The 23,147-nt window shown below is 34.3% G+C and overlaps 2 protein-coding genes across 3 annotated transcripts in view; one reads left to right on the plus strand and one right to left on the minus strand.

Moving 5' to 3' along the window:
* LOC111503625 (uncharacterized) overlaps positions 1-23,147 on the plus strand; it is a 140,144-nt gene that overhangs the window by 94,117 nt on the left and 22,880 nt on the right. The window contains exon 1 of one of the 2 annotated variants that reach the window (XM_023157977.2): positions 4,851-5,035. The exons of the other annotated variant lie outside the window; for it this stretch is intronic. The gene's annotated coding sequence lies outside the window, so the exon portion shown is untranslated. Of the gene's footprint in view, positions 1-4,850; positions 5,036-23,147 lie in introns of those variants that run through there. 2 annotated transcript variants of the gene reach the window in all.
* LOC111503626 (leucine-rich repeat-containing protein 23) lies at positions 9,868-11,209 on the minus strand. The gene has a single exon (XM_023157979.2). The coding sequence runs from the start codon at positions 11,137-11,139 to the stop codon at positions 9,967-9,969; it is 1,173 nt and encodes a 390-aa protein (XP_023013747.2). The 5' UTR covers positions 11,140-11,209; the 3' UTR covers positions 9,868-9,966.

A 23,147-nucleotide genomic window follows, 5' to 3' on the forward strand; every position in this document is an offset into this window, starting at 1 on the left:
CGCGATTGACTTTGAAAAAGGATGGCTTCATGGTGACGATTTCTTGAAGTATCTTGGCCTATGGTTATATAGGGCACCTGTTACAAATTATAGATCGTTTTAGAGCGATTTAACTAAAAATTGACTTCCTGCATGTTGCTAGAGTTTCAGTTTCTCGAAAACTTTGCAGTAATCAATTTATTTCACTTTTCTACAAAACTTCCATGTTGCCCATGCGCTTAGCTACGTCAGTTTGTCGCATGTCGGCTTAAAAAATACCACACATCTATTTACCTCGTTGAAAGTTTATTGGTACTAAACAACAACTGAATAGCATGAATTAAATTCAACTATTAGGTGAATCCAAAAATGGTATTTTTTCACATTCTACTGATTCAGTATTCGTTATCTTTTTTGTGGTCTTGGTTCACCGACAGACATATACAGAATGAATGAATATATCTATACTTTTTCCACGTGTGTATATGTGCCCATATTAACTAAAGTAAAGTAAGAACCCACTTCAAAATTCAATTGAAATTCCATTGTGTTTAATTACTGCTATTAATTTTCTATCGTGGAGTTAGACGATGGAATGATGAAATAGTTTTTCGCGTTGAAAAACCGTAATTAATAGTGTTCATAAAGCATAGAGAATACGGAGAAATCTGACAATAAAAACAACGAACTCATTATTAACTAAGATTGCGTTAGAGTAAAACATAAACTTGCAAATATTGATTGCAAAACAAACAATAATTTCATTATTGAATGCCTTCAAGCACGAATTAATTTAAGAAAAGGCAGTTGTGTAGGCAGAAGACTATGATGATATGTATGTTAGATATTCATTATGACGCTTGCAAGTATAACCTGTGAAACGAAACATAAGAGACAATACTGAAATTTTATAAATGATAGAAAAGAAATGTGTGAATAATATTTCTTGTTGCATAAATTTGATTACCAAATTAGTGCCTCCATCAAAAGTTTATTTGAATATCATTTCAACGAATAAACTGGTTCGGAATTAATCCATTTTCGAAGAAATACGCAGAGTATCCAATATTCAGTTCCACAATAAATATTCATTTTTTATTTCAGTTAACATCTGACTGAACAAAGAGTCGAAATATCGACATTCCCAGAATTGGATTGCTAGTCTATATTCATTTCTACCAAAAGAAATTTGTTTGTATCGACGGAAAATTTTACTAAACTAAGAATATTTTTTTCATATTTATTGTTCTCGCAAATTTGTTGAAGACAGATGTACGTACTTCTTCTTTCATCACCTTTCGCTATCCACTTATCTATCTCCATTTAAAAAATGTGGTATTCTTCTAGAGAAAAGAAGAAAGCCAAAATCTTCCTTTCCCAAAAATTAATCTCTCTTACCCCATAAATTTACCTCGTTCAATTTATGTTAAGATTTTCTTTCTCAAACTTATCATAAACTTCAACAAGTTATACTGTCGAAATTTCCACACTCTTTCCTATAAGGAATCGCACATTGATAGTGAAACCTCAATAATCCTTAATCGCTTCTATTCATTTACAATGTGGCAGCTTTCTTACTGTGAAAGATGGTGTAAAAGTGAAAGTTTATTGCATGAATCAAAGTAATAAGCTTTTTACACGCTTTATATTAGTTTCACCTGTATGTATGTATGCATGTTTGTTTGTTTGGTTGTAACTCTCAAGTTTGGGATCTGTATTTGACCGAATTATCGACATTTTTGCTTGATTTACGCAACCTTCTTGATATATCGACATTTTTGCTTGATCTATTCGCGGGCAGATGGTGTTGTCCGTAACCTCCTTGATATATGGATATTATTGCTTGATCTATTCGCGGGCAGATGGCGCTGTACGTAATCTCCTTGATATAATTCGAACTCACTTTACATGTATTCCTTCATTTGAAGAAACTATTTTGTTTATTACCACGCGCACCTGCTGCCTAATTTGTAACCCTCCTTTGCGCGCCTGCTTTGGGCTTGGTAGCTGATTTTCAGGCTCACTCTCCGGAATCGGAGAATATCAATGGTCATTTTTCTAAACAATATACGGCTGATTGACCCAAAAGTTTAGATGAAATAAATATAGTTTTAAAAGAATAAAAAACACGCTTTTATAGCATACGAAACTAAAAAATGAAAAATAAATATAGTTTGAAAAACACGCTTTTAAAGAACATCGAACTGAAAAGTTAAAAATATTTTTTTTAAATAGTCTTGAAAAAATATCGAACGAAAAATACTAGTATCATTGTGAAAAAAGCGTGGGCGCTTTGTGCCATAACTTTTGTATATCAAGCACCCATCGATTTTTTCACAATAATACTAGTATTTTTCGTTCGTTATCGTTTTGTTATTTTTTTGTATAAAGATGAAGGAAATAGAAAGCCAAAACCTTTCTTTCTCAAAAATATCAATCTAATTGACGTCTAATCAAATATCACTTGTGAGGAACTTGGAAGAAAACTATATACGTTTGAGACGTATTCTAAAAACACACTTTAGTGTGACATTTCCACCCACATGAAAATTTATAAACACGCGACACATGTTTCGATATGCAATAACATCTGCATTTGAGTATTGTGACGCTATGAAAGTTTATAAAACCGCGACATTTGTTTCGATATGCAAAATCATCTCCGGGTGTTACAATACTCAGTATTGTGACGCTTGAAAGTTTATAAAACCGCCACACTTGTTTTGATATGTAATAGCATCTCAGGGCGCCACGATACTCAGTATTGTGACGCTATGAAAGTTTATAAAACCGCGACATTTGTTTCGATATGCAAAATCATCTCCGGGTGTTACAATACTCAGTATTGTGACGCTTGAAAGTTTATAAAACCGCCACACTTGTTTTGATATGTAATAGTATCTGCGGGCGTCACAATACTGAGTATTGTGACGTTATGAAAGTTTATAAAACCGCGACACTTGTTTTGATATGTAATAGCATCTCCGGGCGCCACGATATTTGGTATTGTGACGCTATGAAAGTTTATAAAACCGCGACATTTGTTTCGATATGCAAAAACATCTTCGAGTGTTACAATACTCAGTATTGTGACGCTTGAAAGTTTATAAAACCGCGACACTTGTTTTGATATGTAATAGCATCTTCGGGCGCCACGATACTTAGTATTGTTACCCTATGAAAGTTTATAAAACCGCGACATTTGGTTCGATATGCAAAAACATCTCCGAGTGTTACAATACTCAGTAATGTGACGCTTGAAAGTTTATAAAACCGCCACACTTGTTTTGATATGTAATAGCGTCTCAGGGCGCCACGATACTCAGTATTGTGACGCTATGAAAGTTTATAAAACCGCGACATTTGGTTCGACATGCAAAAACATCTCCGAGTGTTACAATACTCACTATTGTGACGCTTGAAAGTTTATAAGACCGTGACACTTGTTTTGATATGTAAGGGCATCTTCGGGCGCCACGATACTTAGTATTGTGACGCTATGAAAGTTTATAAAACCGCGACATTTGGTTCGATATGCAAAAACGTCTCCGAGTGTTACAATACTTACTATTGTGACGCTTGAAAGTTTATAAAATCGCGACATTTGTTTCGATATGCAAAATCATCTCCGAGTGTTACAAAACTCAGTATTGTGACGCTTGAAAGTTTATAAAACCGCAACACTTGTTTTGATATGTAATAGCATCTCCGGGTGTTACAATTCTCAGTATTGTGACGCTTGAAAGTTTATAAAACCGCCACACTTGTTTTGATATGTAATAAAATCGCGACATTTGTTACTATATGCAAAAACATCTCCGGGTGTTACAATACTCAGTATTGTGACGCTTGAAAGTTTATAAAACCGCGACACTTGTTTTGATATGTAATAGCATCTCCGGGCGCCACGATACTTAGTATTGGTACGCTATGGAAGTTTATATAACCGCGACATTTGTTTGGATATGCAAAAACATCTCCGAGTGTCACTATACTCAGTATTGTGACGCTTGAAAGTTTATAAAACCGCCACACTTGTTTCGATATGTAATAGCATCTGCGGGCGTCACAATACTCAGTATTGTGAAGCTATGAAAGTTTATAAAATCGCGACATTTGTTTCGATATGCAAAAACATCTCCGGGTGTTACAATACTCAGTATTCGCTGTGAAAGTTTGTTGAACCGCGACTCGTGTTTCAATATGCAATAACATCTCCGGGTGTCACAATATTCAGTATTCTGACGCTATGCTATTGTATATCGAAACACGTGTCGCGGTTTTATAAACTATCAAGCAAAAATCTCACATTGAAGTGTGTTTTTTTAATACGTCATATCCATATTCCGAAGAAAATAGAAAGCCAAGAAGTGTTTTTCACAAAAACGAGTCTCTCATAAAAAATGTAACCCTTTCAAATCAATGATTATACATACTGATTGTGTGACTAAGTTTGAATTTTGAAATTTTTTATGAAAAAACGACATAACAAATTTAACAAAATCAAACATTCCATCAATTGAAATTGGGTTTCTGATATTATTATTCAAAAAAAGTATACAAATAATTTAATTTCAACTTGAAAAAATAATTTGTGTCCTTCAAAGTGTTCATTTGTTACAGACCAGTGATAGTAGGTTAATGAGTAATTAAATTAATGGTTTCCATCAATGCGAAATTAACATTAATAAATCCACAGACTGAACTTTCCATTTGATTATTTTGTTGATGAAACTGCACCTAGGTGGTTTGTTGACAGGAAACGTATTTACTTTACTTCGCTTTTTATTTCGGAATAAACAAATATTTAGTTATCGGTTATTTGCATTAGTCACATACTCGCTATTACGTTTCTAGTCAAGTAGGATGACTTATTCTTGCCTTCGACGTTTATACCTAACAGTAGTTTCACGGTGTATGTGTGCGGAGTGTGTACTTGATCTCGGTAGTGTACTTACATTATTATTATTCGAAGTGTGATATTCGTCCATCATTAAGCTAATGTTCCTCGTATCTATATTTGGAAATACAATAACAAGGACAACTGCAGATACATGTAAGTGCCATATTTATGAGATCCGAGAAGATTACCGCTTATTCACTTTTAGCAAAATTTAACTTTTAAATTCTTCAGATTGTTACTTCTTATCCTTTTCATAGAAATTCTAAGGTGGATCACTTACTCTTCATTGTTTTATTGACCGTTTCAGGTAATGAATCGACCAAAAATTGGGCATGTAAATATTTCTATGGATGTCATGTCAATATTTCAATGAAATTATCTGCTCATTGAAATGAGCCTCAGCTAATCGAAGGTTTGCAAGTTCTCATATTTTTTCTGTTTTATTTGACTGAATAGTAATATAGACCTTTTTCGACTAGAATAATCCCAAATTACAAAATGGACAGCATTAATAAAATATATTGTGACAATAATGATTAGGTATTATAATGAATAATAACATAGGTAATTTAGGACTGTCAGACTCTAGAGAAGCCATTTTTCTGATTAAATTATAGTCGGCTGAATTTTTTTACTGGACCTTTATTTTAGAACATCTCCAAAAAGTCTAAAAAAACAGGTTGCTCTATGTATATTCATTCGACGGCAAAATTTAAAGAAAATCCTAATATCTCGGGAACTACCTTTATTATGTTTTCTGTTAGAAATGCCCTAGAAACTCCTGTTTTTTTTTGAAGTTACCGTTTCTCAAAAAGTCGTTGATCAAGTCATACTAGTCAGATGTTTAAAAAAATCTGTTTAAAATCTGTTTTTTCGTTAATCAGCTGTCGCACCCCTACGAACGACAACCCTCAGAAGTCGAAACTTGTGCGAGCTAAGGATTAACGAGGTCTTACCTTTTAACGTGTGATTCCTAACACGGGTTGGACGGTAGCAAGTGAAGATCGATCGTTCAGACTAGGGCTTGAACCACCGACCAACACGGCAGTAAATTCGAGTGAGTGAACAAAGCACCCACGCCGAACCGCTTGGCTACCGACTGACCATAAAACTGATCATAAAACTATACAGATTTTTCAAATTTGGAATTTATTGATGAGATAATTTTATATATTATATAACAATCTCCGAAACTATTGGAGCTATGATAAAATAATATATATATTTCTTTTTATTCAAATTGGAAGATCATACTAGTTTTTGGGTAAGGAAAGTTTTGGCTGTGTGATAATTGTGACAGTGTATATCTTTCTAGTTGTGTCAAAAGCAGAGATGCAAAATCAATCAGTGAAAACAGAATGAATTGATGTGTAACTGAGGATAGTGACATGAATAACATTTTTGATGCCATGGTCAGTCAAGATCTTAAAAGAAGGTAGACTCTGATATTTTCAAGTGCATTTTGCATCAAAAAGATATGCTGATTCATGAACTGTGCGACAAAATGAAAATTCTAGATCAATATGATGTGTTGAAAAAGAATAAAAATGCAATTCCAGTGATGAATGCTGATAGTTAACAAAACAGTAGTGCAATATTGAATAGCGAAAGTCGGACAATAAAAATGATAATCCTTCGAATAAAAACCTTGAACTCGGTGATAGGAAACAAATGAGCATTAGTAATTATCCAAACACTCTCTGTGCATTTCCAAAGCCCAAGAACGTTCAAAAATGTGTGAAATTACCCATTTGACTGATGCTGACGTATCAACGTCGCCGGCATCGCCGTCAAATGCGTTGCATTGCGTTGAACGTAGTTAATTCACGACATGTGAACGCTAAAATAGACGCTAACGATAGGGACATAACAATCTTCTACAAAAATGGACCGAAGTTATCAAGACAAAAAGGAGGCGGCATCAAATCGTCGGAAGTAACAAAAAAAATGAAATATACAAGCAAAGTTTCAAAACTGCTGAAACCAAAATTATGGCTTTTCGGGTCATGTGTCCTAAGAAGGACAACGAGAACTACAAGTGTTGATAATATTCTACTTAATTTTCACCTGACAGTGATATGAATACTTTACTAAGGTAAAGTGAGTAGATCTTTGAAGTAAATGATTACCATTGAAGAGGCATACAATTTCTTTTATTATGACTTACAAAGATATATTTGATAAAAGGTTTCCTCTGTGTAGAGTGAGTAATAACACGACAACGAGGTCAAACAGTCTAGTTCTGAGTTGAAAGATCTTTATATTTTGAAAAATATTTTTTATGAATTATCAGATTTATATAGATAATCTGTATTATTAATACTGTGTATTAATGAATTCAGGCTATACTAATGTATATATTGTGATAATTTATGAAATATTGCGCTTTAGTTAGAACTCGTGAAATGAAAATGTGTAAATTTGTTGTATCATGAATTTAGTTACATTTTTATGAAAGTAGATCAGTAAAGTTCTAATTTTAAAATTTAAACTGAACACAATCATTTTCTGGGAAGGTTTTTGTGAATTTTTCAATTCAAAATTTTTAGTATTCACAATATCATGTTTTGTTTCGCTACTTGAGTTCCAAGTCTCCGGCAAACACTGAAGCCTTATGATATGAATCGGTCTTGTCCCCCGTACGCATTTTGGACCGACCAGATCGGCTGGTCATTTATTGTCTGGAGTCCATGGGCTAGGGGCAGTGTCGTTTCTGGCGTCACTTCAGTAAAAAAATTATGGGTGTTCAAAATTACCAATTTGTTACATTTTAAGAAACTTTAAACTGACAGTTTATACACCAGAACTGACAACTGACGTATCAAAACGGACGTTGATGTATTATAACTGAGAGTAACTGGCAGCTGACGTATCATAACTGACAATTTAATGTATCGAACGAAGATTGTGGAGCATTTTCACATATCTTCTGTTATTTTTGATACGTCACCTATCAGCACGAAATGTTCTACTTTATATCCGACTCTTTCAAAAGTTACAATTTTCTGTCAAATGTTACTCTTTTGACATAATTTGTTACTAATTTTATTGAGCAGGAACAACACTGGATAGGGGGAAAATTATGATTTATTGATGAAAAAAGATTTCACAGATCTTTAATTTCTTCATAGTCGTATATTTTTCTAAAATCAGAAGATAACGAAATCGATGTAGAAATGGAGTTAGTCTGGCCGTACACGGACCACATATTTGCAGTTGAGGCAACCACAACATTGTGGCCACGTTGACTGCACTTCGCGGTCGACCCAACCACATTTTTGTGGTCGACTTGCGGTCATATGAACCGCACTTGCAGTTGAAGCAACTGACATCTATATTTTGTGGTGTCAGAGTTTCGAAGAAGAAGCACTACTACTTCTTATTTTGAGGAGAAGGAGAAGACGTAGGAAGGTACGATCGTTTTGGGTACATCCACTTCTGATTGCGCGACAACAGGAAGGAAATTTTTATATTTTGTTTGAAGGTGGTTGACAATGTTTCGTGTTGCATTTCATCAGTTCGGACTTACATTGTCTAACATGATATAAACTGATTTGAAATCCCTGACAGAATCTGTAAAGAAATTAAAAAGATCAGGTTAAAAAACAATTTTATTAAGCAAAAAAGTGAAATTACAATGAAATAACATACAAGCAACAACCGGTTAACTCCGCGATAGAAACGAAAAAAAAAATTTAATTACTTCAGGATGTCCATTAGTTCTTTTGATGAATTTATTAGAATTTGAAATCAAAAATTGAATGCTGTGAGACCAATATGAGAAAAAGTACACGACGGTGTACGCGGTTGGGTACGACTGCAAGTTTGTGGTTCGTGTACGGCGGATGCCGCGATGACATCTCGGCGGAGATCAGCAGCAAGTTGACAGCAGACGCCCGTTTTGACTTTTGTGAACGTCCATGTACGTGTAGTACAGTATTTCTTATGGGCGGCTTGCGTTCGCTGAAACGCGACTGCAATTGTGTGGTCGATCCGACCGCAAAATGTGGCTCGTGTACGGGCGCTCTTAGACTTAGAAAAAGTTGAAGTTGAAAATTATGCTTAAAAGGGGAATATCCTGGGAGTCAATTCTCAAAACTATAGACTAGTCTTTCTCAATATGTTAGATTGTGCAAGGATAACGGTTGAAAAAAGATTTGTCGAAATAACTTTTACAAGGTTGTTCCTTAGACCTAAACAAACTTAATACAGTAATTTCTCAGTGGGTAAAAAACCGATGTTGAAAGAAAACGAAGATAAAGGAAACTTAAACAGTGAAAATGTCGAGTTCGTAACAGAATCTGAAAAAAAAGAAACACAAGAAATTATCCCAGATAAGGAACCATGTGTCGAAGTATATCACGTGCATTTTCCGTTCTTTTAGATTTCTCATAGTCTGGACTCTTCACACATCTCTAAGGAGTGATTTGTACACGAGTCACTCCTGAAAGAATATTTTCCATTTATAAAGTAGGCAAAAATCGACCTTGGTTGACTTTAAGCCACAATATTTTGTTTGAAGTACTAGTCGTGAATGCAGAGAGATACTTATTCCGCAGATAGGATGAAAATCAAATTATAGATGAAGTAGCCAGAACCAGTGAAGAACTTACCAGAAAACTGTTCGATTTCAATGATAACATTCATTCTTCTAAGTGACAAATATAACTTTGCTTTTCTTTCTCATTTAGTTTTTTGCTCTCATAAATAATAAAAAATTGTATTCAACCAGTTCCTAATAGTACTTGAACAATAAAACAACAGTGTTTCTTTAATTAGCAGACCTTTTTCTAGTAAGTTTTTCGTATTCTTGTTCTTGCCTTACTCGTTTTCTTATAATTCATGACTTTCTTCAATATACTAGAGCCCCAGGATCTGTCAGTACTAATACAGTTCTTTTGTTGTATGTTTGTAATATTCTCCTGTATATACATAATTTGGTAATATTTTGATTTCTATTCAATAATTATAATAAAACAGGTATATTTGAACTTCAAGTATATTGAATATTGTTATTGAATCAGTCCAACATCTACAAGCTAAATTTTCTACTCTCATTTCTACTTGCGTCGCCCCCTCACATGTCAGTTGTCAGATTCATTCTCTCCTCTGACTTCCGTAGGTTTTGGACGAGGTAAATCATAATCAATTTCCGTTTCAGTTGTAAATTCCGTTGTTAAATCTGTAGTGGTAGGTACTTCTGTCTCATCTTCGCTACTGTCCTCTTCAAAGATTTCTTCTGTGATTTGCCTCTTTTTCAGCAACGCAGCTTCCCTCTCTTCCGCTGTAACTATTTCCTTATCGATTCGTTTAAGATTCGGTAATAATACCAATAAAGCCAATCTAGTTTTATCAACAGAGGGCGCACCTTCCTCGCCGTATATTTCATCCTCGTGTTCTTCGTCTTCAACATCCTCATCTCGCTCATCTTTTTTTCTGCACGCTGGGTTCTCTATGACTATGATAGTTTCCAAATTTGGTAAACAGTCCAGTTTTCTGAATTGTCTAATTTTATTGATTTTATTGTTTCTTAAGTTCAGATAGGTAAGCTGTGATAGTTGTTCGGTGAATCCAGATAGTTTTCTGATGTTATTATCTCTCAAATGGAGGTATTTCAGATTTTTCAGTTTGGAGAGATCCAAATTAATCCTGCTTATGTTGTTATTTCCAAGGAACAACTTTTCCAAGCCCGTTGGATAGGTACCGGAAGCATCTATCAAATGGTTACCGCTCATACTCAAAACCTTTAGTTTGCTCAGCTTTTCTGGTTCAAATTGAGCAGTGTAAATTGAATTATCAGACAGTTCCAACGTTTCAAGTAACGGTTGATTCAACCCGCCTGTTTCAGTTATCTGATTTTTGTTCAGAATCAGAACTTGAAGATAGGGCATGCACTGCAAACTTGCAGATTCAATTCTATTCCTCTCAGCTTTCAAAAAAATTAAGAACGGTAGCTGGGTTAGGACTTCTAAAGCTTCCAGATTAAGAAGATTTCCGCTCAGATCCACAAAGAGAAGATGTTTAAAATTTGCTATTATCGATATGTCCGTTAACTTCTTTTCCGTAAGTGTCATCATCAGATATGCATATCTTACGCCACTTTCATCTTTCCCTAGAGTGTTCAAACCTTTTGAAGCTTCGTCAAATGTTAACTTTTTCTCTTGCAGAGTTTCCGGGATGGCAAAATGACTCGCTAACAATTCCTTGGGAGTTAAGTAGTCTTCGATATTACCTTCTCCAACTTGTTCCTCTTCCATATTGTTTGATTCAGTTAGAAACTCGGCTTGATTGTCACTATGACAAGAATCATAAAAAGCCTAGCTGTAATGTAACATACTTGATTTTTAGCCATAGAATCAAATAAGATATTAAACTGAAATATGTTCTGTTTTTAGTGAAAATAATGTGTCCATTACTTCCAGAGAAGTACGTCGATTCCAAAAATTACTTTCAAATATTTTTTCAGATATATCTTGAACTACAGTCACTGTTGGGAAAAGATAACTTCACTCCTTGCTGCTAATGGTAAACCGATTGCACTGGAGTTTTTTATCATCGACGCCGACTTCGGCTTATCCACTCACCCTACCTTTGCTTCCACAATTCAAGTGGATTGAAGTCAAATATCCGAGGGATACATCACGGCTTTCCTAGATGGTGTCTTTAACATCCAGAATTATCGCAAACGCATGATGTTTGCTGAGGTTTCTGATATGCGATTTCGGTTTATATCTATCGTTATATCCCTGCGTTGCGAAAGTTCAGTCTCAAGTGGTATGCCCCAATCTTCTCTTTTAAGAAACTCTTTAATTGGGAGAGCAGTGTCCTTATGGAATAGGTCCATATAATTCATAGCGATTTGAATCCAGAAACCGATACCGCTCTAAGAGCAGGAAGAGGATTTTTCCACGGTGATTGGGCAACATGAAAAAATTACACACGGGTGTTGCCTTAAGTAACTCGCACAGTGGAGTCGAAAGGGGTACATACTGGCATATAACCTTAGATACTCATTGTCACTATTTTCGGGGTTTGAAGGCCGTGTATTTTTGGAACTTCCTTCCTGACGTTTCGCTGACGCGAGTGGCTAGCTTCCTCGGCTTCCTGAAAATCTTGGCCGCGAAAGCCTTAACCTTTTTGTCCTAGATACTCATATTCTAGATTAGTGTTTGGCTGAAACAGGGGGCACACGTTGGCGCGCATAAACTACTCAATTTTTGAATTTCACTAGTTCGGACTTCCATTGTCTACTATATAAAATGATTTGAAATCCCTGAAACAACTAAAAAAGAAGAATTAAAAATGAATAGCTGAAAATAACAATTATATTAACCAAAATAAACCTGAAATGAAATAATAGTGAAATAAAATACAAGTAAAAATAGAACAATTGAATAAATAAAATAAAAAAATAAAAAAAAAAGAAAATAAAAATAAAAAGTGGAGAGATTCCAAGTCACGTTAGTTCACGACGTTTCGATTGTCAGTATCTACAATGACTGTACATACGATTGTAGATACTAACAATCGAAACGTAGTGAAGTAACGTGACTTGGAATCTCTCCACTTTTTATTTTTATTTTCTTTTTTTTTATTTCTTTATTTTCATTTATTCAATTGTTCTATTTTTACTTGTATTTTGTTTTACTATTATTTCATTTCAGGTTTATTTCGGTTAATATAATTGTTATTTTCAGCTATTCATTTTTAATTCTTCTTTTTTAGTTGTTTCAGGGATTTCAAATCATTTTATATAGTAGACAATGGAAGTCCGAACTAGTGAAATTCATCATGAAACATTGTCAATCACCTTCAAACAAATACTCAATTTTTCCCGACCATTTCACATTCAATTCAACTAGCCTCGCTGATATGAGCTGGTTGTGATGGTCGAGATTGGCCTGATCCCACTAGACATTTCATCTATCTTAGAATTGAAAAAATACTTATTTTAGTTGTCACCCACGCTCACTTTCTCATCTAAGTAACCTGCCAGGCTCTACTAGGCACTGGTATGTTTTTTATAATGATATATGTGGCGGCAAACGAGTTAGCAACCATCTAGGCCACCACCGCCCATCCGGACGTCGCTGTGTTCACCCTTACTCTCCGGGGGATATTGACTCCCTCATAAGGACACGAAAGTGATAACCATGTATTCCTTACCCTCAAACAAATAGATATAGACATCAGAACCTGGTGCAGACCATCAAATAAGATGATATTCGTCATAGGTCATTCGGCTCCAGGTGAGTAGTCTTGTAAAAGATAAATAATTATAGAAGTCGTTGAAAAATGTTTTCCCTATTATAAAAAAATATACTGACTAGCCGTATATCTGAAGGATAATTGTAAAAACATATTAATTCTTGATTCAATGTATCTGTGCAACATGAATCTTTGAACAAATGATCACCTACCTAACGGTGTGGAGAATAAATGTATCAGACCTTCGCCTGTCAATGTAAGTTTAGTTCATACTGCAAATTCGTTATCGATGTAACATTTGCTTGTGATATCATTTTCTTGGAGTGTAACAACATTCCCAAAAAGTAGTAAAAAACTCTCTGAAGCATGTATCCGAATTACTTGTTTTACACCACCCTTTCGGGGTATCGAAATAGTATAGGAAAAAATTGGTCAACTTGCCACCCACAATCAAGTTCCCCTACATAAACTACATATAAACTTTCTACCAAAATCGTCTGTATCGTTAGAAAATCCCCGTGTGTTGTGAGTTTGGTATGTCTACACAACAGAATGGTACTGACTGTTACGAATAAAAGAGTTAAAAAGTTGCATCATAACTGCGCTGTCTGGTATAGAATAAATGCTACCCTTTTGGGCTCCGCTATCATCTGAGTATGAAATAAAAAATGACGCTAATATCAAAGATTTTTGTAACCTGATATGAAAATAAATGAATGTGTGTGTTAGAAACAAATATTACCAATAATTCAAATTTCAATAATATACACAAATAATAAAAATGAAGAGAAAGAAGAATAAAAAAAGGACTTTACTGTAATACGAAGTTCAGATTATTAGTACCCACCTCCCGTTCTTGCTATTAGTAGTTTCACGTCGCAGATTTGTTTCTTATGTGCGCGAATACGAACTTTTCTGCTTTTTGTAGCTTGGTTTCCATGAGGCTGTTGCGGATGGTGTGTCTGAATCTAAAACATTTTCTAATATTGTAATCAGATCGAAATACTGTGATGGCAGTGGCTATGAAGACTCATTTCTTTCTTGAGAATCTTGTCTTTGGCCAATGTATTTTATACCAACTTGTTGAAATATTCCTCCAATATCCATTCTGTTAAAAATCATTCCTAACTAAATGACTGAATTCACTATTGATTAAATTCTTGAATATTTCTTTTTTGATGGTAGTTTGATTCATAACTTAGATACTGCTTCGTATAAGCTGTTTTTTGTAGATATATATTTCCTTTTTGTCATTGGTTCTCTTCACCATTACATTCTATCATAGGTGTCAACGCATACAACCAAAGTCGTTCCTTCCTATAGATTTCATTAATAGCAACATTTTAAATCATTCCGATGGCTATGAGTGTCGATCCTTTTGGATATAATCAACTCAGCTTATTCAGCTCTTTAAAAAAATTCGCATGAATGTATTTATTGAAAATGCGATTTATAAACGACATATTTCGAAGAAAACTGTGAACAAAAATTGAAATATTTTTAGGCAAAATTACTAGTGAAATATCTAATGTAATAATTTTCTAGTTCATAATATAACTATTTGTTTCAAATTTGTTTCTATTATATATGAATATATCTCAAGAATCTTCTGAAAATATTTTCATAATAAGATGAAACTTGCACATTATCTTTTATGACACTATTTCTAATTAAAACAGGTAAGGGTGAAAAAATAAATGAACCTTAAAATATACATCATTCGACAATTTGGGTGCCAACAATTCTTATAAGAACATAATCTTCAACGACTGGAGTCAGAACTAAGGAGAATAAATTTAGGTCTGGAGACCGTGGTCGACTGGAACTTGTAGTACCAAATGTTTCGTTTGCTACTGCGGTAGACATCGTCAGTAATATAAGCGTTGACTGCGAGGACGATTATTATATGTATCTCGAAGTCTCAGCGACGACAGTGTCTGCACCGACAGGGGTAATACCGCCCAACCAGTGAGTAGGTGATCCTGCTGCTGAATGAACGAGAAGCATCTGCAAGATGCATCTGCATAAATGTATGTCGTGGTATTATCCGGGGAAGTAGTTGTTTTCCGGTTGTCACTCATCTGATCTTAGTGTGAACTGTATAGGAACATTTAGAGAGGTGTATTATTTCAAATTTCATTTTGAAATATCAATTTTTTTGTATCTCTTCGATACAGTTATCAGAATTATTTTGGTTACATTACGAAATGCAGCTTGAAATGGTACTGATGCAATAAAAGAAAGAATTAAGATAAAATGTAAGTACAAAAAACATTAGTGGACAATCTGTCTATCAAAATATTATTAAACAAGTTTTGCGATGGTAACGTCCACTGATATTTTTATAATCGTATAGTTACAAGAAAAAAAATCAGCGCTTTTAATATTTTCACTATTTATTAATTATTCAAGAATTACAAGAAAAAATCTGCCCCCCCCCCAAGAGTTCAATAAATTTTACACCACTGTACTCTATGGCACTCCAACTAGACTCGAATTAAACTTCTAGGTGAACAACATGTTATTCAATTCACTCAATAAAGCGATAATTGAAGATGTCATCAGCAATTATACGGGTAACAATGTCATTAATTTTAACTGGTTCGTAATTTTTGGTCACAGAGAGAGAATATATGTATAAAACGTGTTTCTGATTTTCGCTGAATATAGCCATGTATAGTTTGTTCTTGAATCAACTTTTCCCAACTACTCCTACGTCTAAAAGTTTTGGAGATGATGTGTCAACATGTTGATTAAAAAGGAATTTATTTTATTTTTTTCGAATGATTATTGACGTAGTGTTTCATTCAAAAACTTAACGCTTGTTAAGCAACTGGATATATTTTGAAGTAATTCACCTTAATGGCCCCACTGTCAGAGGCGTTATTATTGTGATATTGAATATTTAGCAGAAGTTAATTTCTGAACTACTGAAAAGAAGAATAAATTTACTAAAAAAAGTAAGGAAATTTATAGTGAAATTCATCAATATCTTACATATATAATAACATTTTAATATAAGAACATATCGTGGAACATATGTGAACATATCGTGGATTTCATGGAGATATATGTGAATAATCAGTCGTTGGTATACAGTGTATTTCTTTAATGCCTCCCCTTTTATTTTTTGAACGGATCAACTCAAAAAATTGAAATTTGGGATAATAAAATTAATGCATGAATACTTTATTTTGAAGTAAAATTGACAGATGAAACTTTCGAAATGGCAACTGGGCGCCATCTGGAAAAAAAATTAAATAGAAAGGGGGGTCTTGTGACACATTTTTTTGAAACTCCCGACAAATGCTTTACAACTGTAGAATATAATGTCAATATCTTCAACTAATACAAATATAAATACGATATTTCACGCCAAACATTTTTGAACACAGTAACGTCAATATCTCCACAAATATTTAATATTCTCTGCCGTATATCTACTATAGAAGTAGGTTCAGTTTCGTACACCTTTTGCTCCAAATAGCCCCATGAAAAAAGGTCCAAAGGTATCAAATCTGGCGAGGGGGCTGGCCATTCTGTAGGACCTCGAAGGCCAATCCAACGACCGGGAAAAGTAGTATCCAAATAGTTTCTAACTTGTCTGGAGTAATGTGGTGGTACTCCATCTTGTTGGAATACAATATGGATATACAATTCATTAGGATTCGCTTCGACGATTTCAGTGATGAGCGGGTCAACAGTAGTTTCCAGCATATTCAAATACAGTTCCCTTGTTAAATTTTGATCAATAAATAGAGGTCCTATAATATGATTTCCCAATATTCCTGCCCAAACGTTAATTTTTTCTGGATATTGAGTATATGTTTCCGGAAAACGTGAGGGTTGGTGTCACTCCAATAACGACAATTTTGTTTGTGAACATTGCCGTTAAAAAAAGTACATTCGTCACTAAAACAAATATTGTGGAGATAGGTAGGATGCCTTAATGGTTTGCGTCATGATTTCGCAGAATTCTGTTCTTCGATCAGGGTCATCTTCAGTTAATTGGTGTATGGATGATAACCTATTCCTCTTCAAAAGTCTCCACACATTAGAAGGAGACGCTTCACAAACATTCGCGACGGAATGAGTAGACTGTTCAGGATTTACTATTATTCCACCAATTATTTGTACTTGCTGTTCTTCCGGAATAGACGGATGACCTGGAGGCTTTTTGTTATGTACACTACCGGTAGTTGTGAATTTGAATAAAAGTTCCCTCAAATATTTTCTATAGATAGGACGATTCGGAAAACGTTCATTGAAAATCCTTTCGGTCTCGTGAAAGTTACGCGTAGCACCTTAAATAAAAATAGCTTCAATTTTTTCTACCAATGGACGAGAATTGACCATTTTAGAGAATGTTGACGTGGTACCTTTCTACTAGTAAAACCGAAAACTAAATGAGAATATTCCAACTGAATAATGTTGTTCATTGTCGTACTAGCATTTTTTGAATATTTTTATAAATATCGATATTAATGTGTTCGTCTTCAGGAAATTATAAGTATTCATTCATTGATTTCATTATCCCAAATTTCAGTTGTTTGAGTTGACCCGTTCAAAAAATTTAAAGGGGCGGGGGACATTAAAGAAATGCAATGTATATTTATTTCATTCTCTGGAGTCCACTCCACAAATTCATAATTTGTAAACTATGGACATATTCAACGCAGCCCAGAAATTAGCAATTGGAAACCGTCAGCAAGTTATCAGGTGTATTCATATACGCACAGAAGGAAAACTCTTGCATCACATTGTTCATGAAAAAATATAAAATGATTGTCTTTCTAGAAAGAATATTTTTTTTGCTGGAGAATAACTCCAAAGAAAAATAATCAATTTTAACAATTATGAAGGTGTATTTATATAAACCTGCAAAATGTAAAAAAGTGAATTTACAAAAGTTCAATTAGGAAGAAAATGGTGATTATTTTCTCCAAACCGAGTGAACAAAGTGAAGGCTAAGCCACAAAAACAGAATTTTACAGTGATTTTTTTCTTCAAACCAATAAAATAGCTAGGCTACTAAAATAAAGTTTCATAGCGATAAAACGCATCTTCTTAGCAGATATAAAACTAACAGCGATAAAAGTTACTGATTGTTACTAAATATTGAAACTTTGCATAAATGCTTCTACAGTATAATGTATCTAGTAGGTTAAACCTCAAAATCGTTCAGTAACAGAATGAAATGACATTGAATTTAAAAAGATATTTTCTCTTAATGGCTCAGTATTGTTTCAAGAAGACCATAGTGTGTGCATGATTCGGCAATATTTGATGATTCACTCGTAAAGTGTTTAAACCGCATGAAATGTCTCCTTATATAGTATTTTCTTGTTAAGTTAGAACTGACGTTATGAAACCATTTTCTGCGATGTTGACAAACTGTCGAAAGTTTCCGCGAATAGTTCAATAATTAATTTCTTATTAGCACTCCTAATGAGTGTGATGCATATTTTTATGGCAATAATTAACATTTGATTATAAATCAATTCTTCTTAGTCAGCACGGGACAAATTCAAAAAATCTGAAGTCTAGAAGCTCAAGTGCGACGACTGCAATGCCTTATATATAAGACAGACGGGCCGCAGTTTAAACTGGAGATTCGAGGAGTATTTGAAGTTACAGGTTGAATAAACAAGATTCTAAGTACACTAATCATCTCATTGAAAACACTCATCACAAATTTTCACAAAATCCGGACATTTTACACATTCAACCTAAAAGTCTGAAATTGAATAATTGGGATATATAGAAATCAAAAAACATCTTGCTGATAAAACAACTTGTTCTGAATGATCAGATGAATATTTATAATTCTCCAATCACCAATATTGTTATTAGTAATTTCCCAAATGCCGCTTGATAAATCTATCTCTACCTACCAACACAACTTTTATTATTCAAGGCGATAACATCATATACCTAAATGTTACTACTATTTTAGTGTTTTTATATGCTAATGGCCTAACTACTACCCGATAGTACCTAACTACTACCGGTTAATATTACCTAACTCTACTTGTTATTGTTCCATGCTAAACTATCTGTTTTGATTGATACCTCTAATTGGTTATGTATTTTCTATATGGTAGTGATTATCCCTACATTTTTTCTGTGATATTTTTCTGTTTTTAATTAGAATTATTACGTATAAAACCAAACAAAGAGCTGTTCGAAATAGGACCTTTGGCGCTATTTATAGAACTCATTCCACACTTTTTGATTTCCAAGCTTTCGAAGGCATCCATACACCTGTTGTCATGTATCGTTCTCAACAATTTTAAACATTTCTCACTTATTCTGTTGTCGTCGACAGACCGTAATCTTGTTCTGGTATTGGGAAATTGTTTTCAATTGATTTATTTACGCCAGAGGCCCCAGTACGAACTATCAAGATATATGAAATATATCCAAATATGAAATCGCGTTCCGTCCCCCCCTCTGCATCTTTCACTATAAGCAGGCATCTAGATGGTTCCAGAGAACCAGAATCAAAACGTTGCATCTATGTTCCAATAACATACGGTGATTTTTATCTTTTATTGGGTCTTATCAGTGTTCTAAACTTCATCGTGGATGCAACGAGTGGACTCTTGTCCTCAAGTTCAACCATCGATGACTCATTTTACCATAACTTATTTTTTTGTTGAAAATAATCTTTGACATTGCTTACAATTTTCGATTTTGGTATCATAAGAGAATCTTATTTGAAATATTTATTTGTTTCAAACTTTAACAGATCCTTACAGTATATATTAGCATTATTATAAATAAATGAGATTGTGAACATTCGTTTATTGATATCTACTCGTTGTCAGTTTATGTACATTATTGGATGCATGAACTGAAAAAAGAGAAATCTTCGTTCAGCTTGATTTTTTTCTCCAAACAGTTAATAATTTATGATTAGCAGCCAGGTGCGGTTTTCTTCTAGACCTCTGGGAATGTTTTCGATGAATGCATTAAAAATGAAACTGAAGAAAGCTGTTTAGCAGCATGTTTCTAATCAAATATTTCGTTCCCACTGGCTATACCAGTTTATGCCAAATTAAGTGTTGTTTTTCTTTCATTGATCGAACGTATCTGTAAAGAGTTTAGATAATAAACATGATTTCTAGGAAGAAACTTTTATGTTTCATCGACTTGCAAAAAGAAGGAATTTTTCAATTTAACCATAAACATTCAACCGATTATAATTTTTATGGGAGGCGATAGATTTGGATTAAAAAATTTCAACCAGGTTTTTTCTTCAAATCAGTCTAATTTCCTATTATAAAAATAACATCCTATTTCCGACCGCCTATTGCCGACCGCGGTCCGTTTGCGGACCGCGAAAAGTCGAACATCGGACCGCCAAATATTGTAATGTACCAAGTATAAAAATTAATACGTAGATAAGGTATACTATACATTTATTAATTGAAGTAATATTTTTAAGCCACATAAAATTCAACTAAGTATGGACTTATATTATTTCAAGTTGCCAAGTCAACCTGTTTTACAAGTACCTACAACTGATATGGTTTTATTTGTTTCCTATCTACCCTATGAGTATGTGTGTTTGTGCGTGCTTGCCACTATTTTGTTTTGTTGAAACAAAATAGTGGCACGCCCTCCGCCCTCACGCCCGGTGGTGAGGGCGAGGGGAAGCAGACTGTCAGTCGTAGCGCAAACCGCGGAGAAACTATTCATTTTTTTGTGATTTTTCGCGTTTTCATAATAGTTTCGTACCTATGCTAATATAGATTTTGAAACGTGTGAAGTTGATAGTGAAAATAGGAGGTTACTGGCAGACTGGACTGAACGATATTGTTTTACGCTGCCTAATAGGCCTCAAACGGTTCCAGTGTGCCTTATATGCAATAAAACTGTCGCTATTGTTAAGAGTGGTAATTTGAAGCGCTTAATGAACAGCAGAAACCATTTTCAGATTCTGAGATGGTAAAATAATGTATGTTTGAAGTAGTTGCGGCACTTTTAGAAGAAAAAAAGATGTCGCTGCATTTCAAAGTATTCCATTATCGGCGAGAAGTGATAGGTACACGAAAAACGGAAATTTTTGCTGCTGATATTCAAAACACTCTTCTAAAACTTCTGTAAAAGACATAGTACTTGATGAATCATGTGACATTGTCGATGATGAACAAATGTCAATTTTCGTAAGATTTTTTGATATTGATTGTCAGATTTTTAGGGAAGAGTTGCTAGCAATATTGCCGTTGAAAGGTTACACTTGAGGAGAAGATATATTCAAGGTCATTGATGAATTTATTACTAAATCTAACATTAGTTAAGATAAGATGGTGTCATCGAGAATTAGGGATAAAAACTCAGGTCTAATATCGTATCAGTGCATAATTCACCAGGCAGCTCTTTGTGGAAAACTTAGTGCTACCCTGAAAAAAGTGATGGACAGCTTGGTCAAGTTGATTAATTTTATGAGATCTCATTCTGCTCTTCAGCACCGATATTTCAAGGAGTTTCTTTCTGACAGCGTATTCTGACTTAACAGCAACACGACAAAATGTTCGTTGGCTAAGTAAAGGTAAAGTTATTGAAAGTTTCTGGCTGATAAAAGAAGAAGTAACCTCCTTCTTGCAAAACTTAGATAGGGAGGGAGCCAGAAAGCACAAACAAGCGTAATATGCTGGCCATGGCTTTTTTTAAAGATATTTTGAAATATTCAAATGCGCCCAACATAGAATCACAAGAAAATGGAAAAATAATATGTGATCTGATACAAAACGTGTCTGCTTTTCGTCACAAGCTGGATATCTTTGAAAAAGATATTGCAAGACAAGAATTTATTCATATTCCGACAATTCTTTGATATAAAAATAACTCTGAAGAAAACATTGCAGTGTTTGTAAAATTTCTGGCCGATGTGGCTACCAAAGGCATCACTTCAAATAGAGATAATTGATTTGCAAGAAGATGTGTCTTTGCAAATATATGAAACGGTATATCCACTGAAGAATTTTGGACCAAACATGTTCCAGAAAAATATTATTATTGCAAGAAACTAGCTATACATTTGGCCACTATGTTTGGCTCGACATCATATGTAGGTATGTGAAACATCTTTCTCAAAGATTGATTTTTTGAAAAACAAATATCGTTCGTGAATAAAGGACGCCCACCTAGAAGAAACACGTCGAATTTGCTGTTCCTCTCGAGAACCAAACTATAAAAAACAGACTCAAGACCGTCAATGTAATTTCTCACAATAATTTCAAGCCTTGTGTTTTATAATTCAGAATTTAATTTGAAAACATAATAATACTTAGGTAGCACTTAATTTTTTCAGTTGTTTTTTCTGGATCTCGTCAAAATTTTCCCACAGAATCCGGACCCCCACTTAAAACTACTTGCCGACCCCTGCTCTAGACGCTTACCTGCAGTGTTGCCATTTGTGGCGACTTGTCGCCAAAATGACTACTTTTTACAATGTTTCGAGCCTGGCGGCGATTTTTCAAAAAGTGCCCGTTTTTGGCGACTTTTAGAACATTACCTTCAATTATTTTATTTTTCAGTAGTGTCAGAAAAACACCCAGTGTTGACCTAATTAATATCGATAACAGTTGCTTAAACAATTTAATATTATTCGCCAGAAGTCGCAATAATATTTTTAAGGGATGCCAAAATAAATAATAGCTAAAGGCAACTAAATATGGCACCGTCGCGTGCGAAATCTCGGGGAATCCCCGTCATGCTTTTCATAGCGGCTGGAGCGCGTTGGTCAATTTTAGTCGACTAGCCAACGTTCAGCACGTTTTTGATTAATTTTATTGATTGTGATAGTAAAATTTGTCAATTTACTAATTTACTTTATTTCACTACTTGTGTGTAAGGCCAGTGACGCATGATGTTATGTGAATTGAGTTGAATTTGTATATTTTATTTTAATTTCCGATATTTCCTTGGTTAATATGAGTGAAATTACCAAATACTTTAGTCTTGCGAAGTTTTTCAGTTGAATGGTTGGATGAGCCATTATTTGAGGGATGGTTAATGGAATGCGATGGAAAACCTAAATGCAAATGTT

This window comes from Leptinotarsa decemlineata, unplaced genomic scaffold, assembly GCF_025532065.1.
Source record: "Leptinotarsa decemlineata unplaced genomic scaffold, Ldec_3_MD MMD2_tig00000199_RagTag_RagTag, whole genome shotgun sequence".
Classification (NCBI taxonomy): domain Eukaryota; kingdom Metazoa; phylum Arthropoda; class Insecta; order Coleoptera; family Chrysomelidae; genus Leptinotarsa; species Leptinotarsa decemlineata.

Coding starts and splice junctions, on each gene's coding strand:
- LOC111503626 (XM_023157979.2), bottom strand. CDS start 11,139: ATGGAAGAGGAACAAGTTGGAGAAGGTAATATCGAAGACTACTTAACT.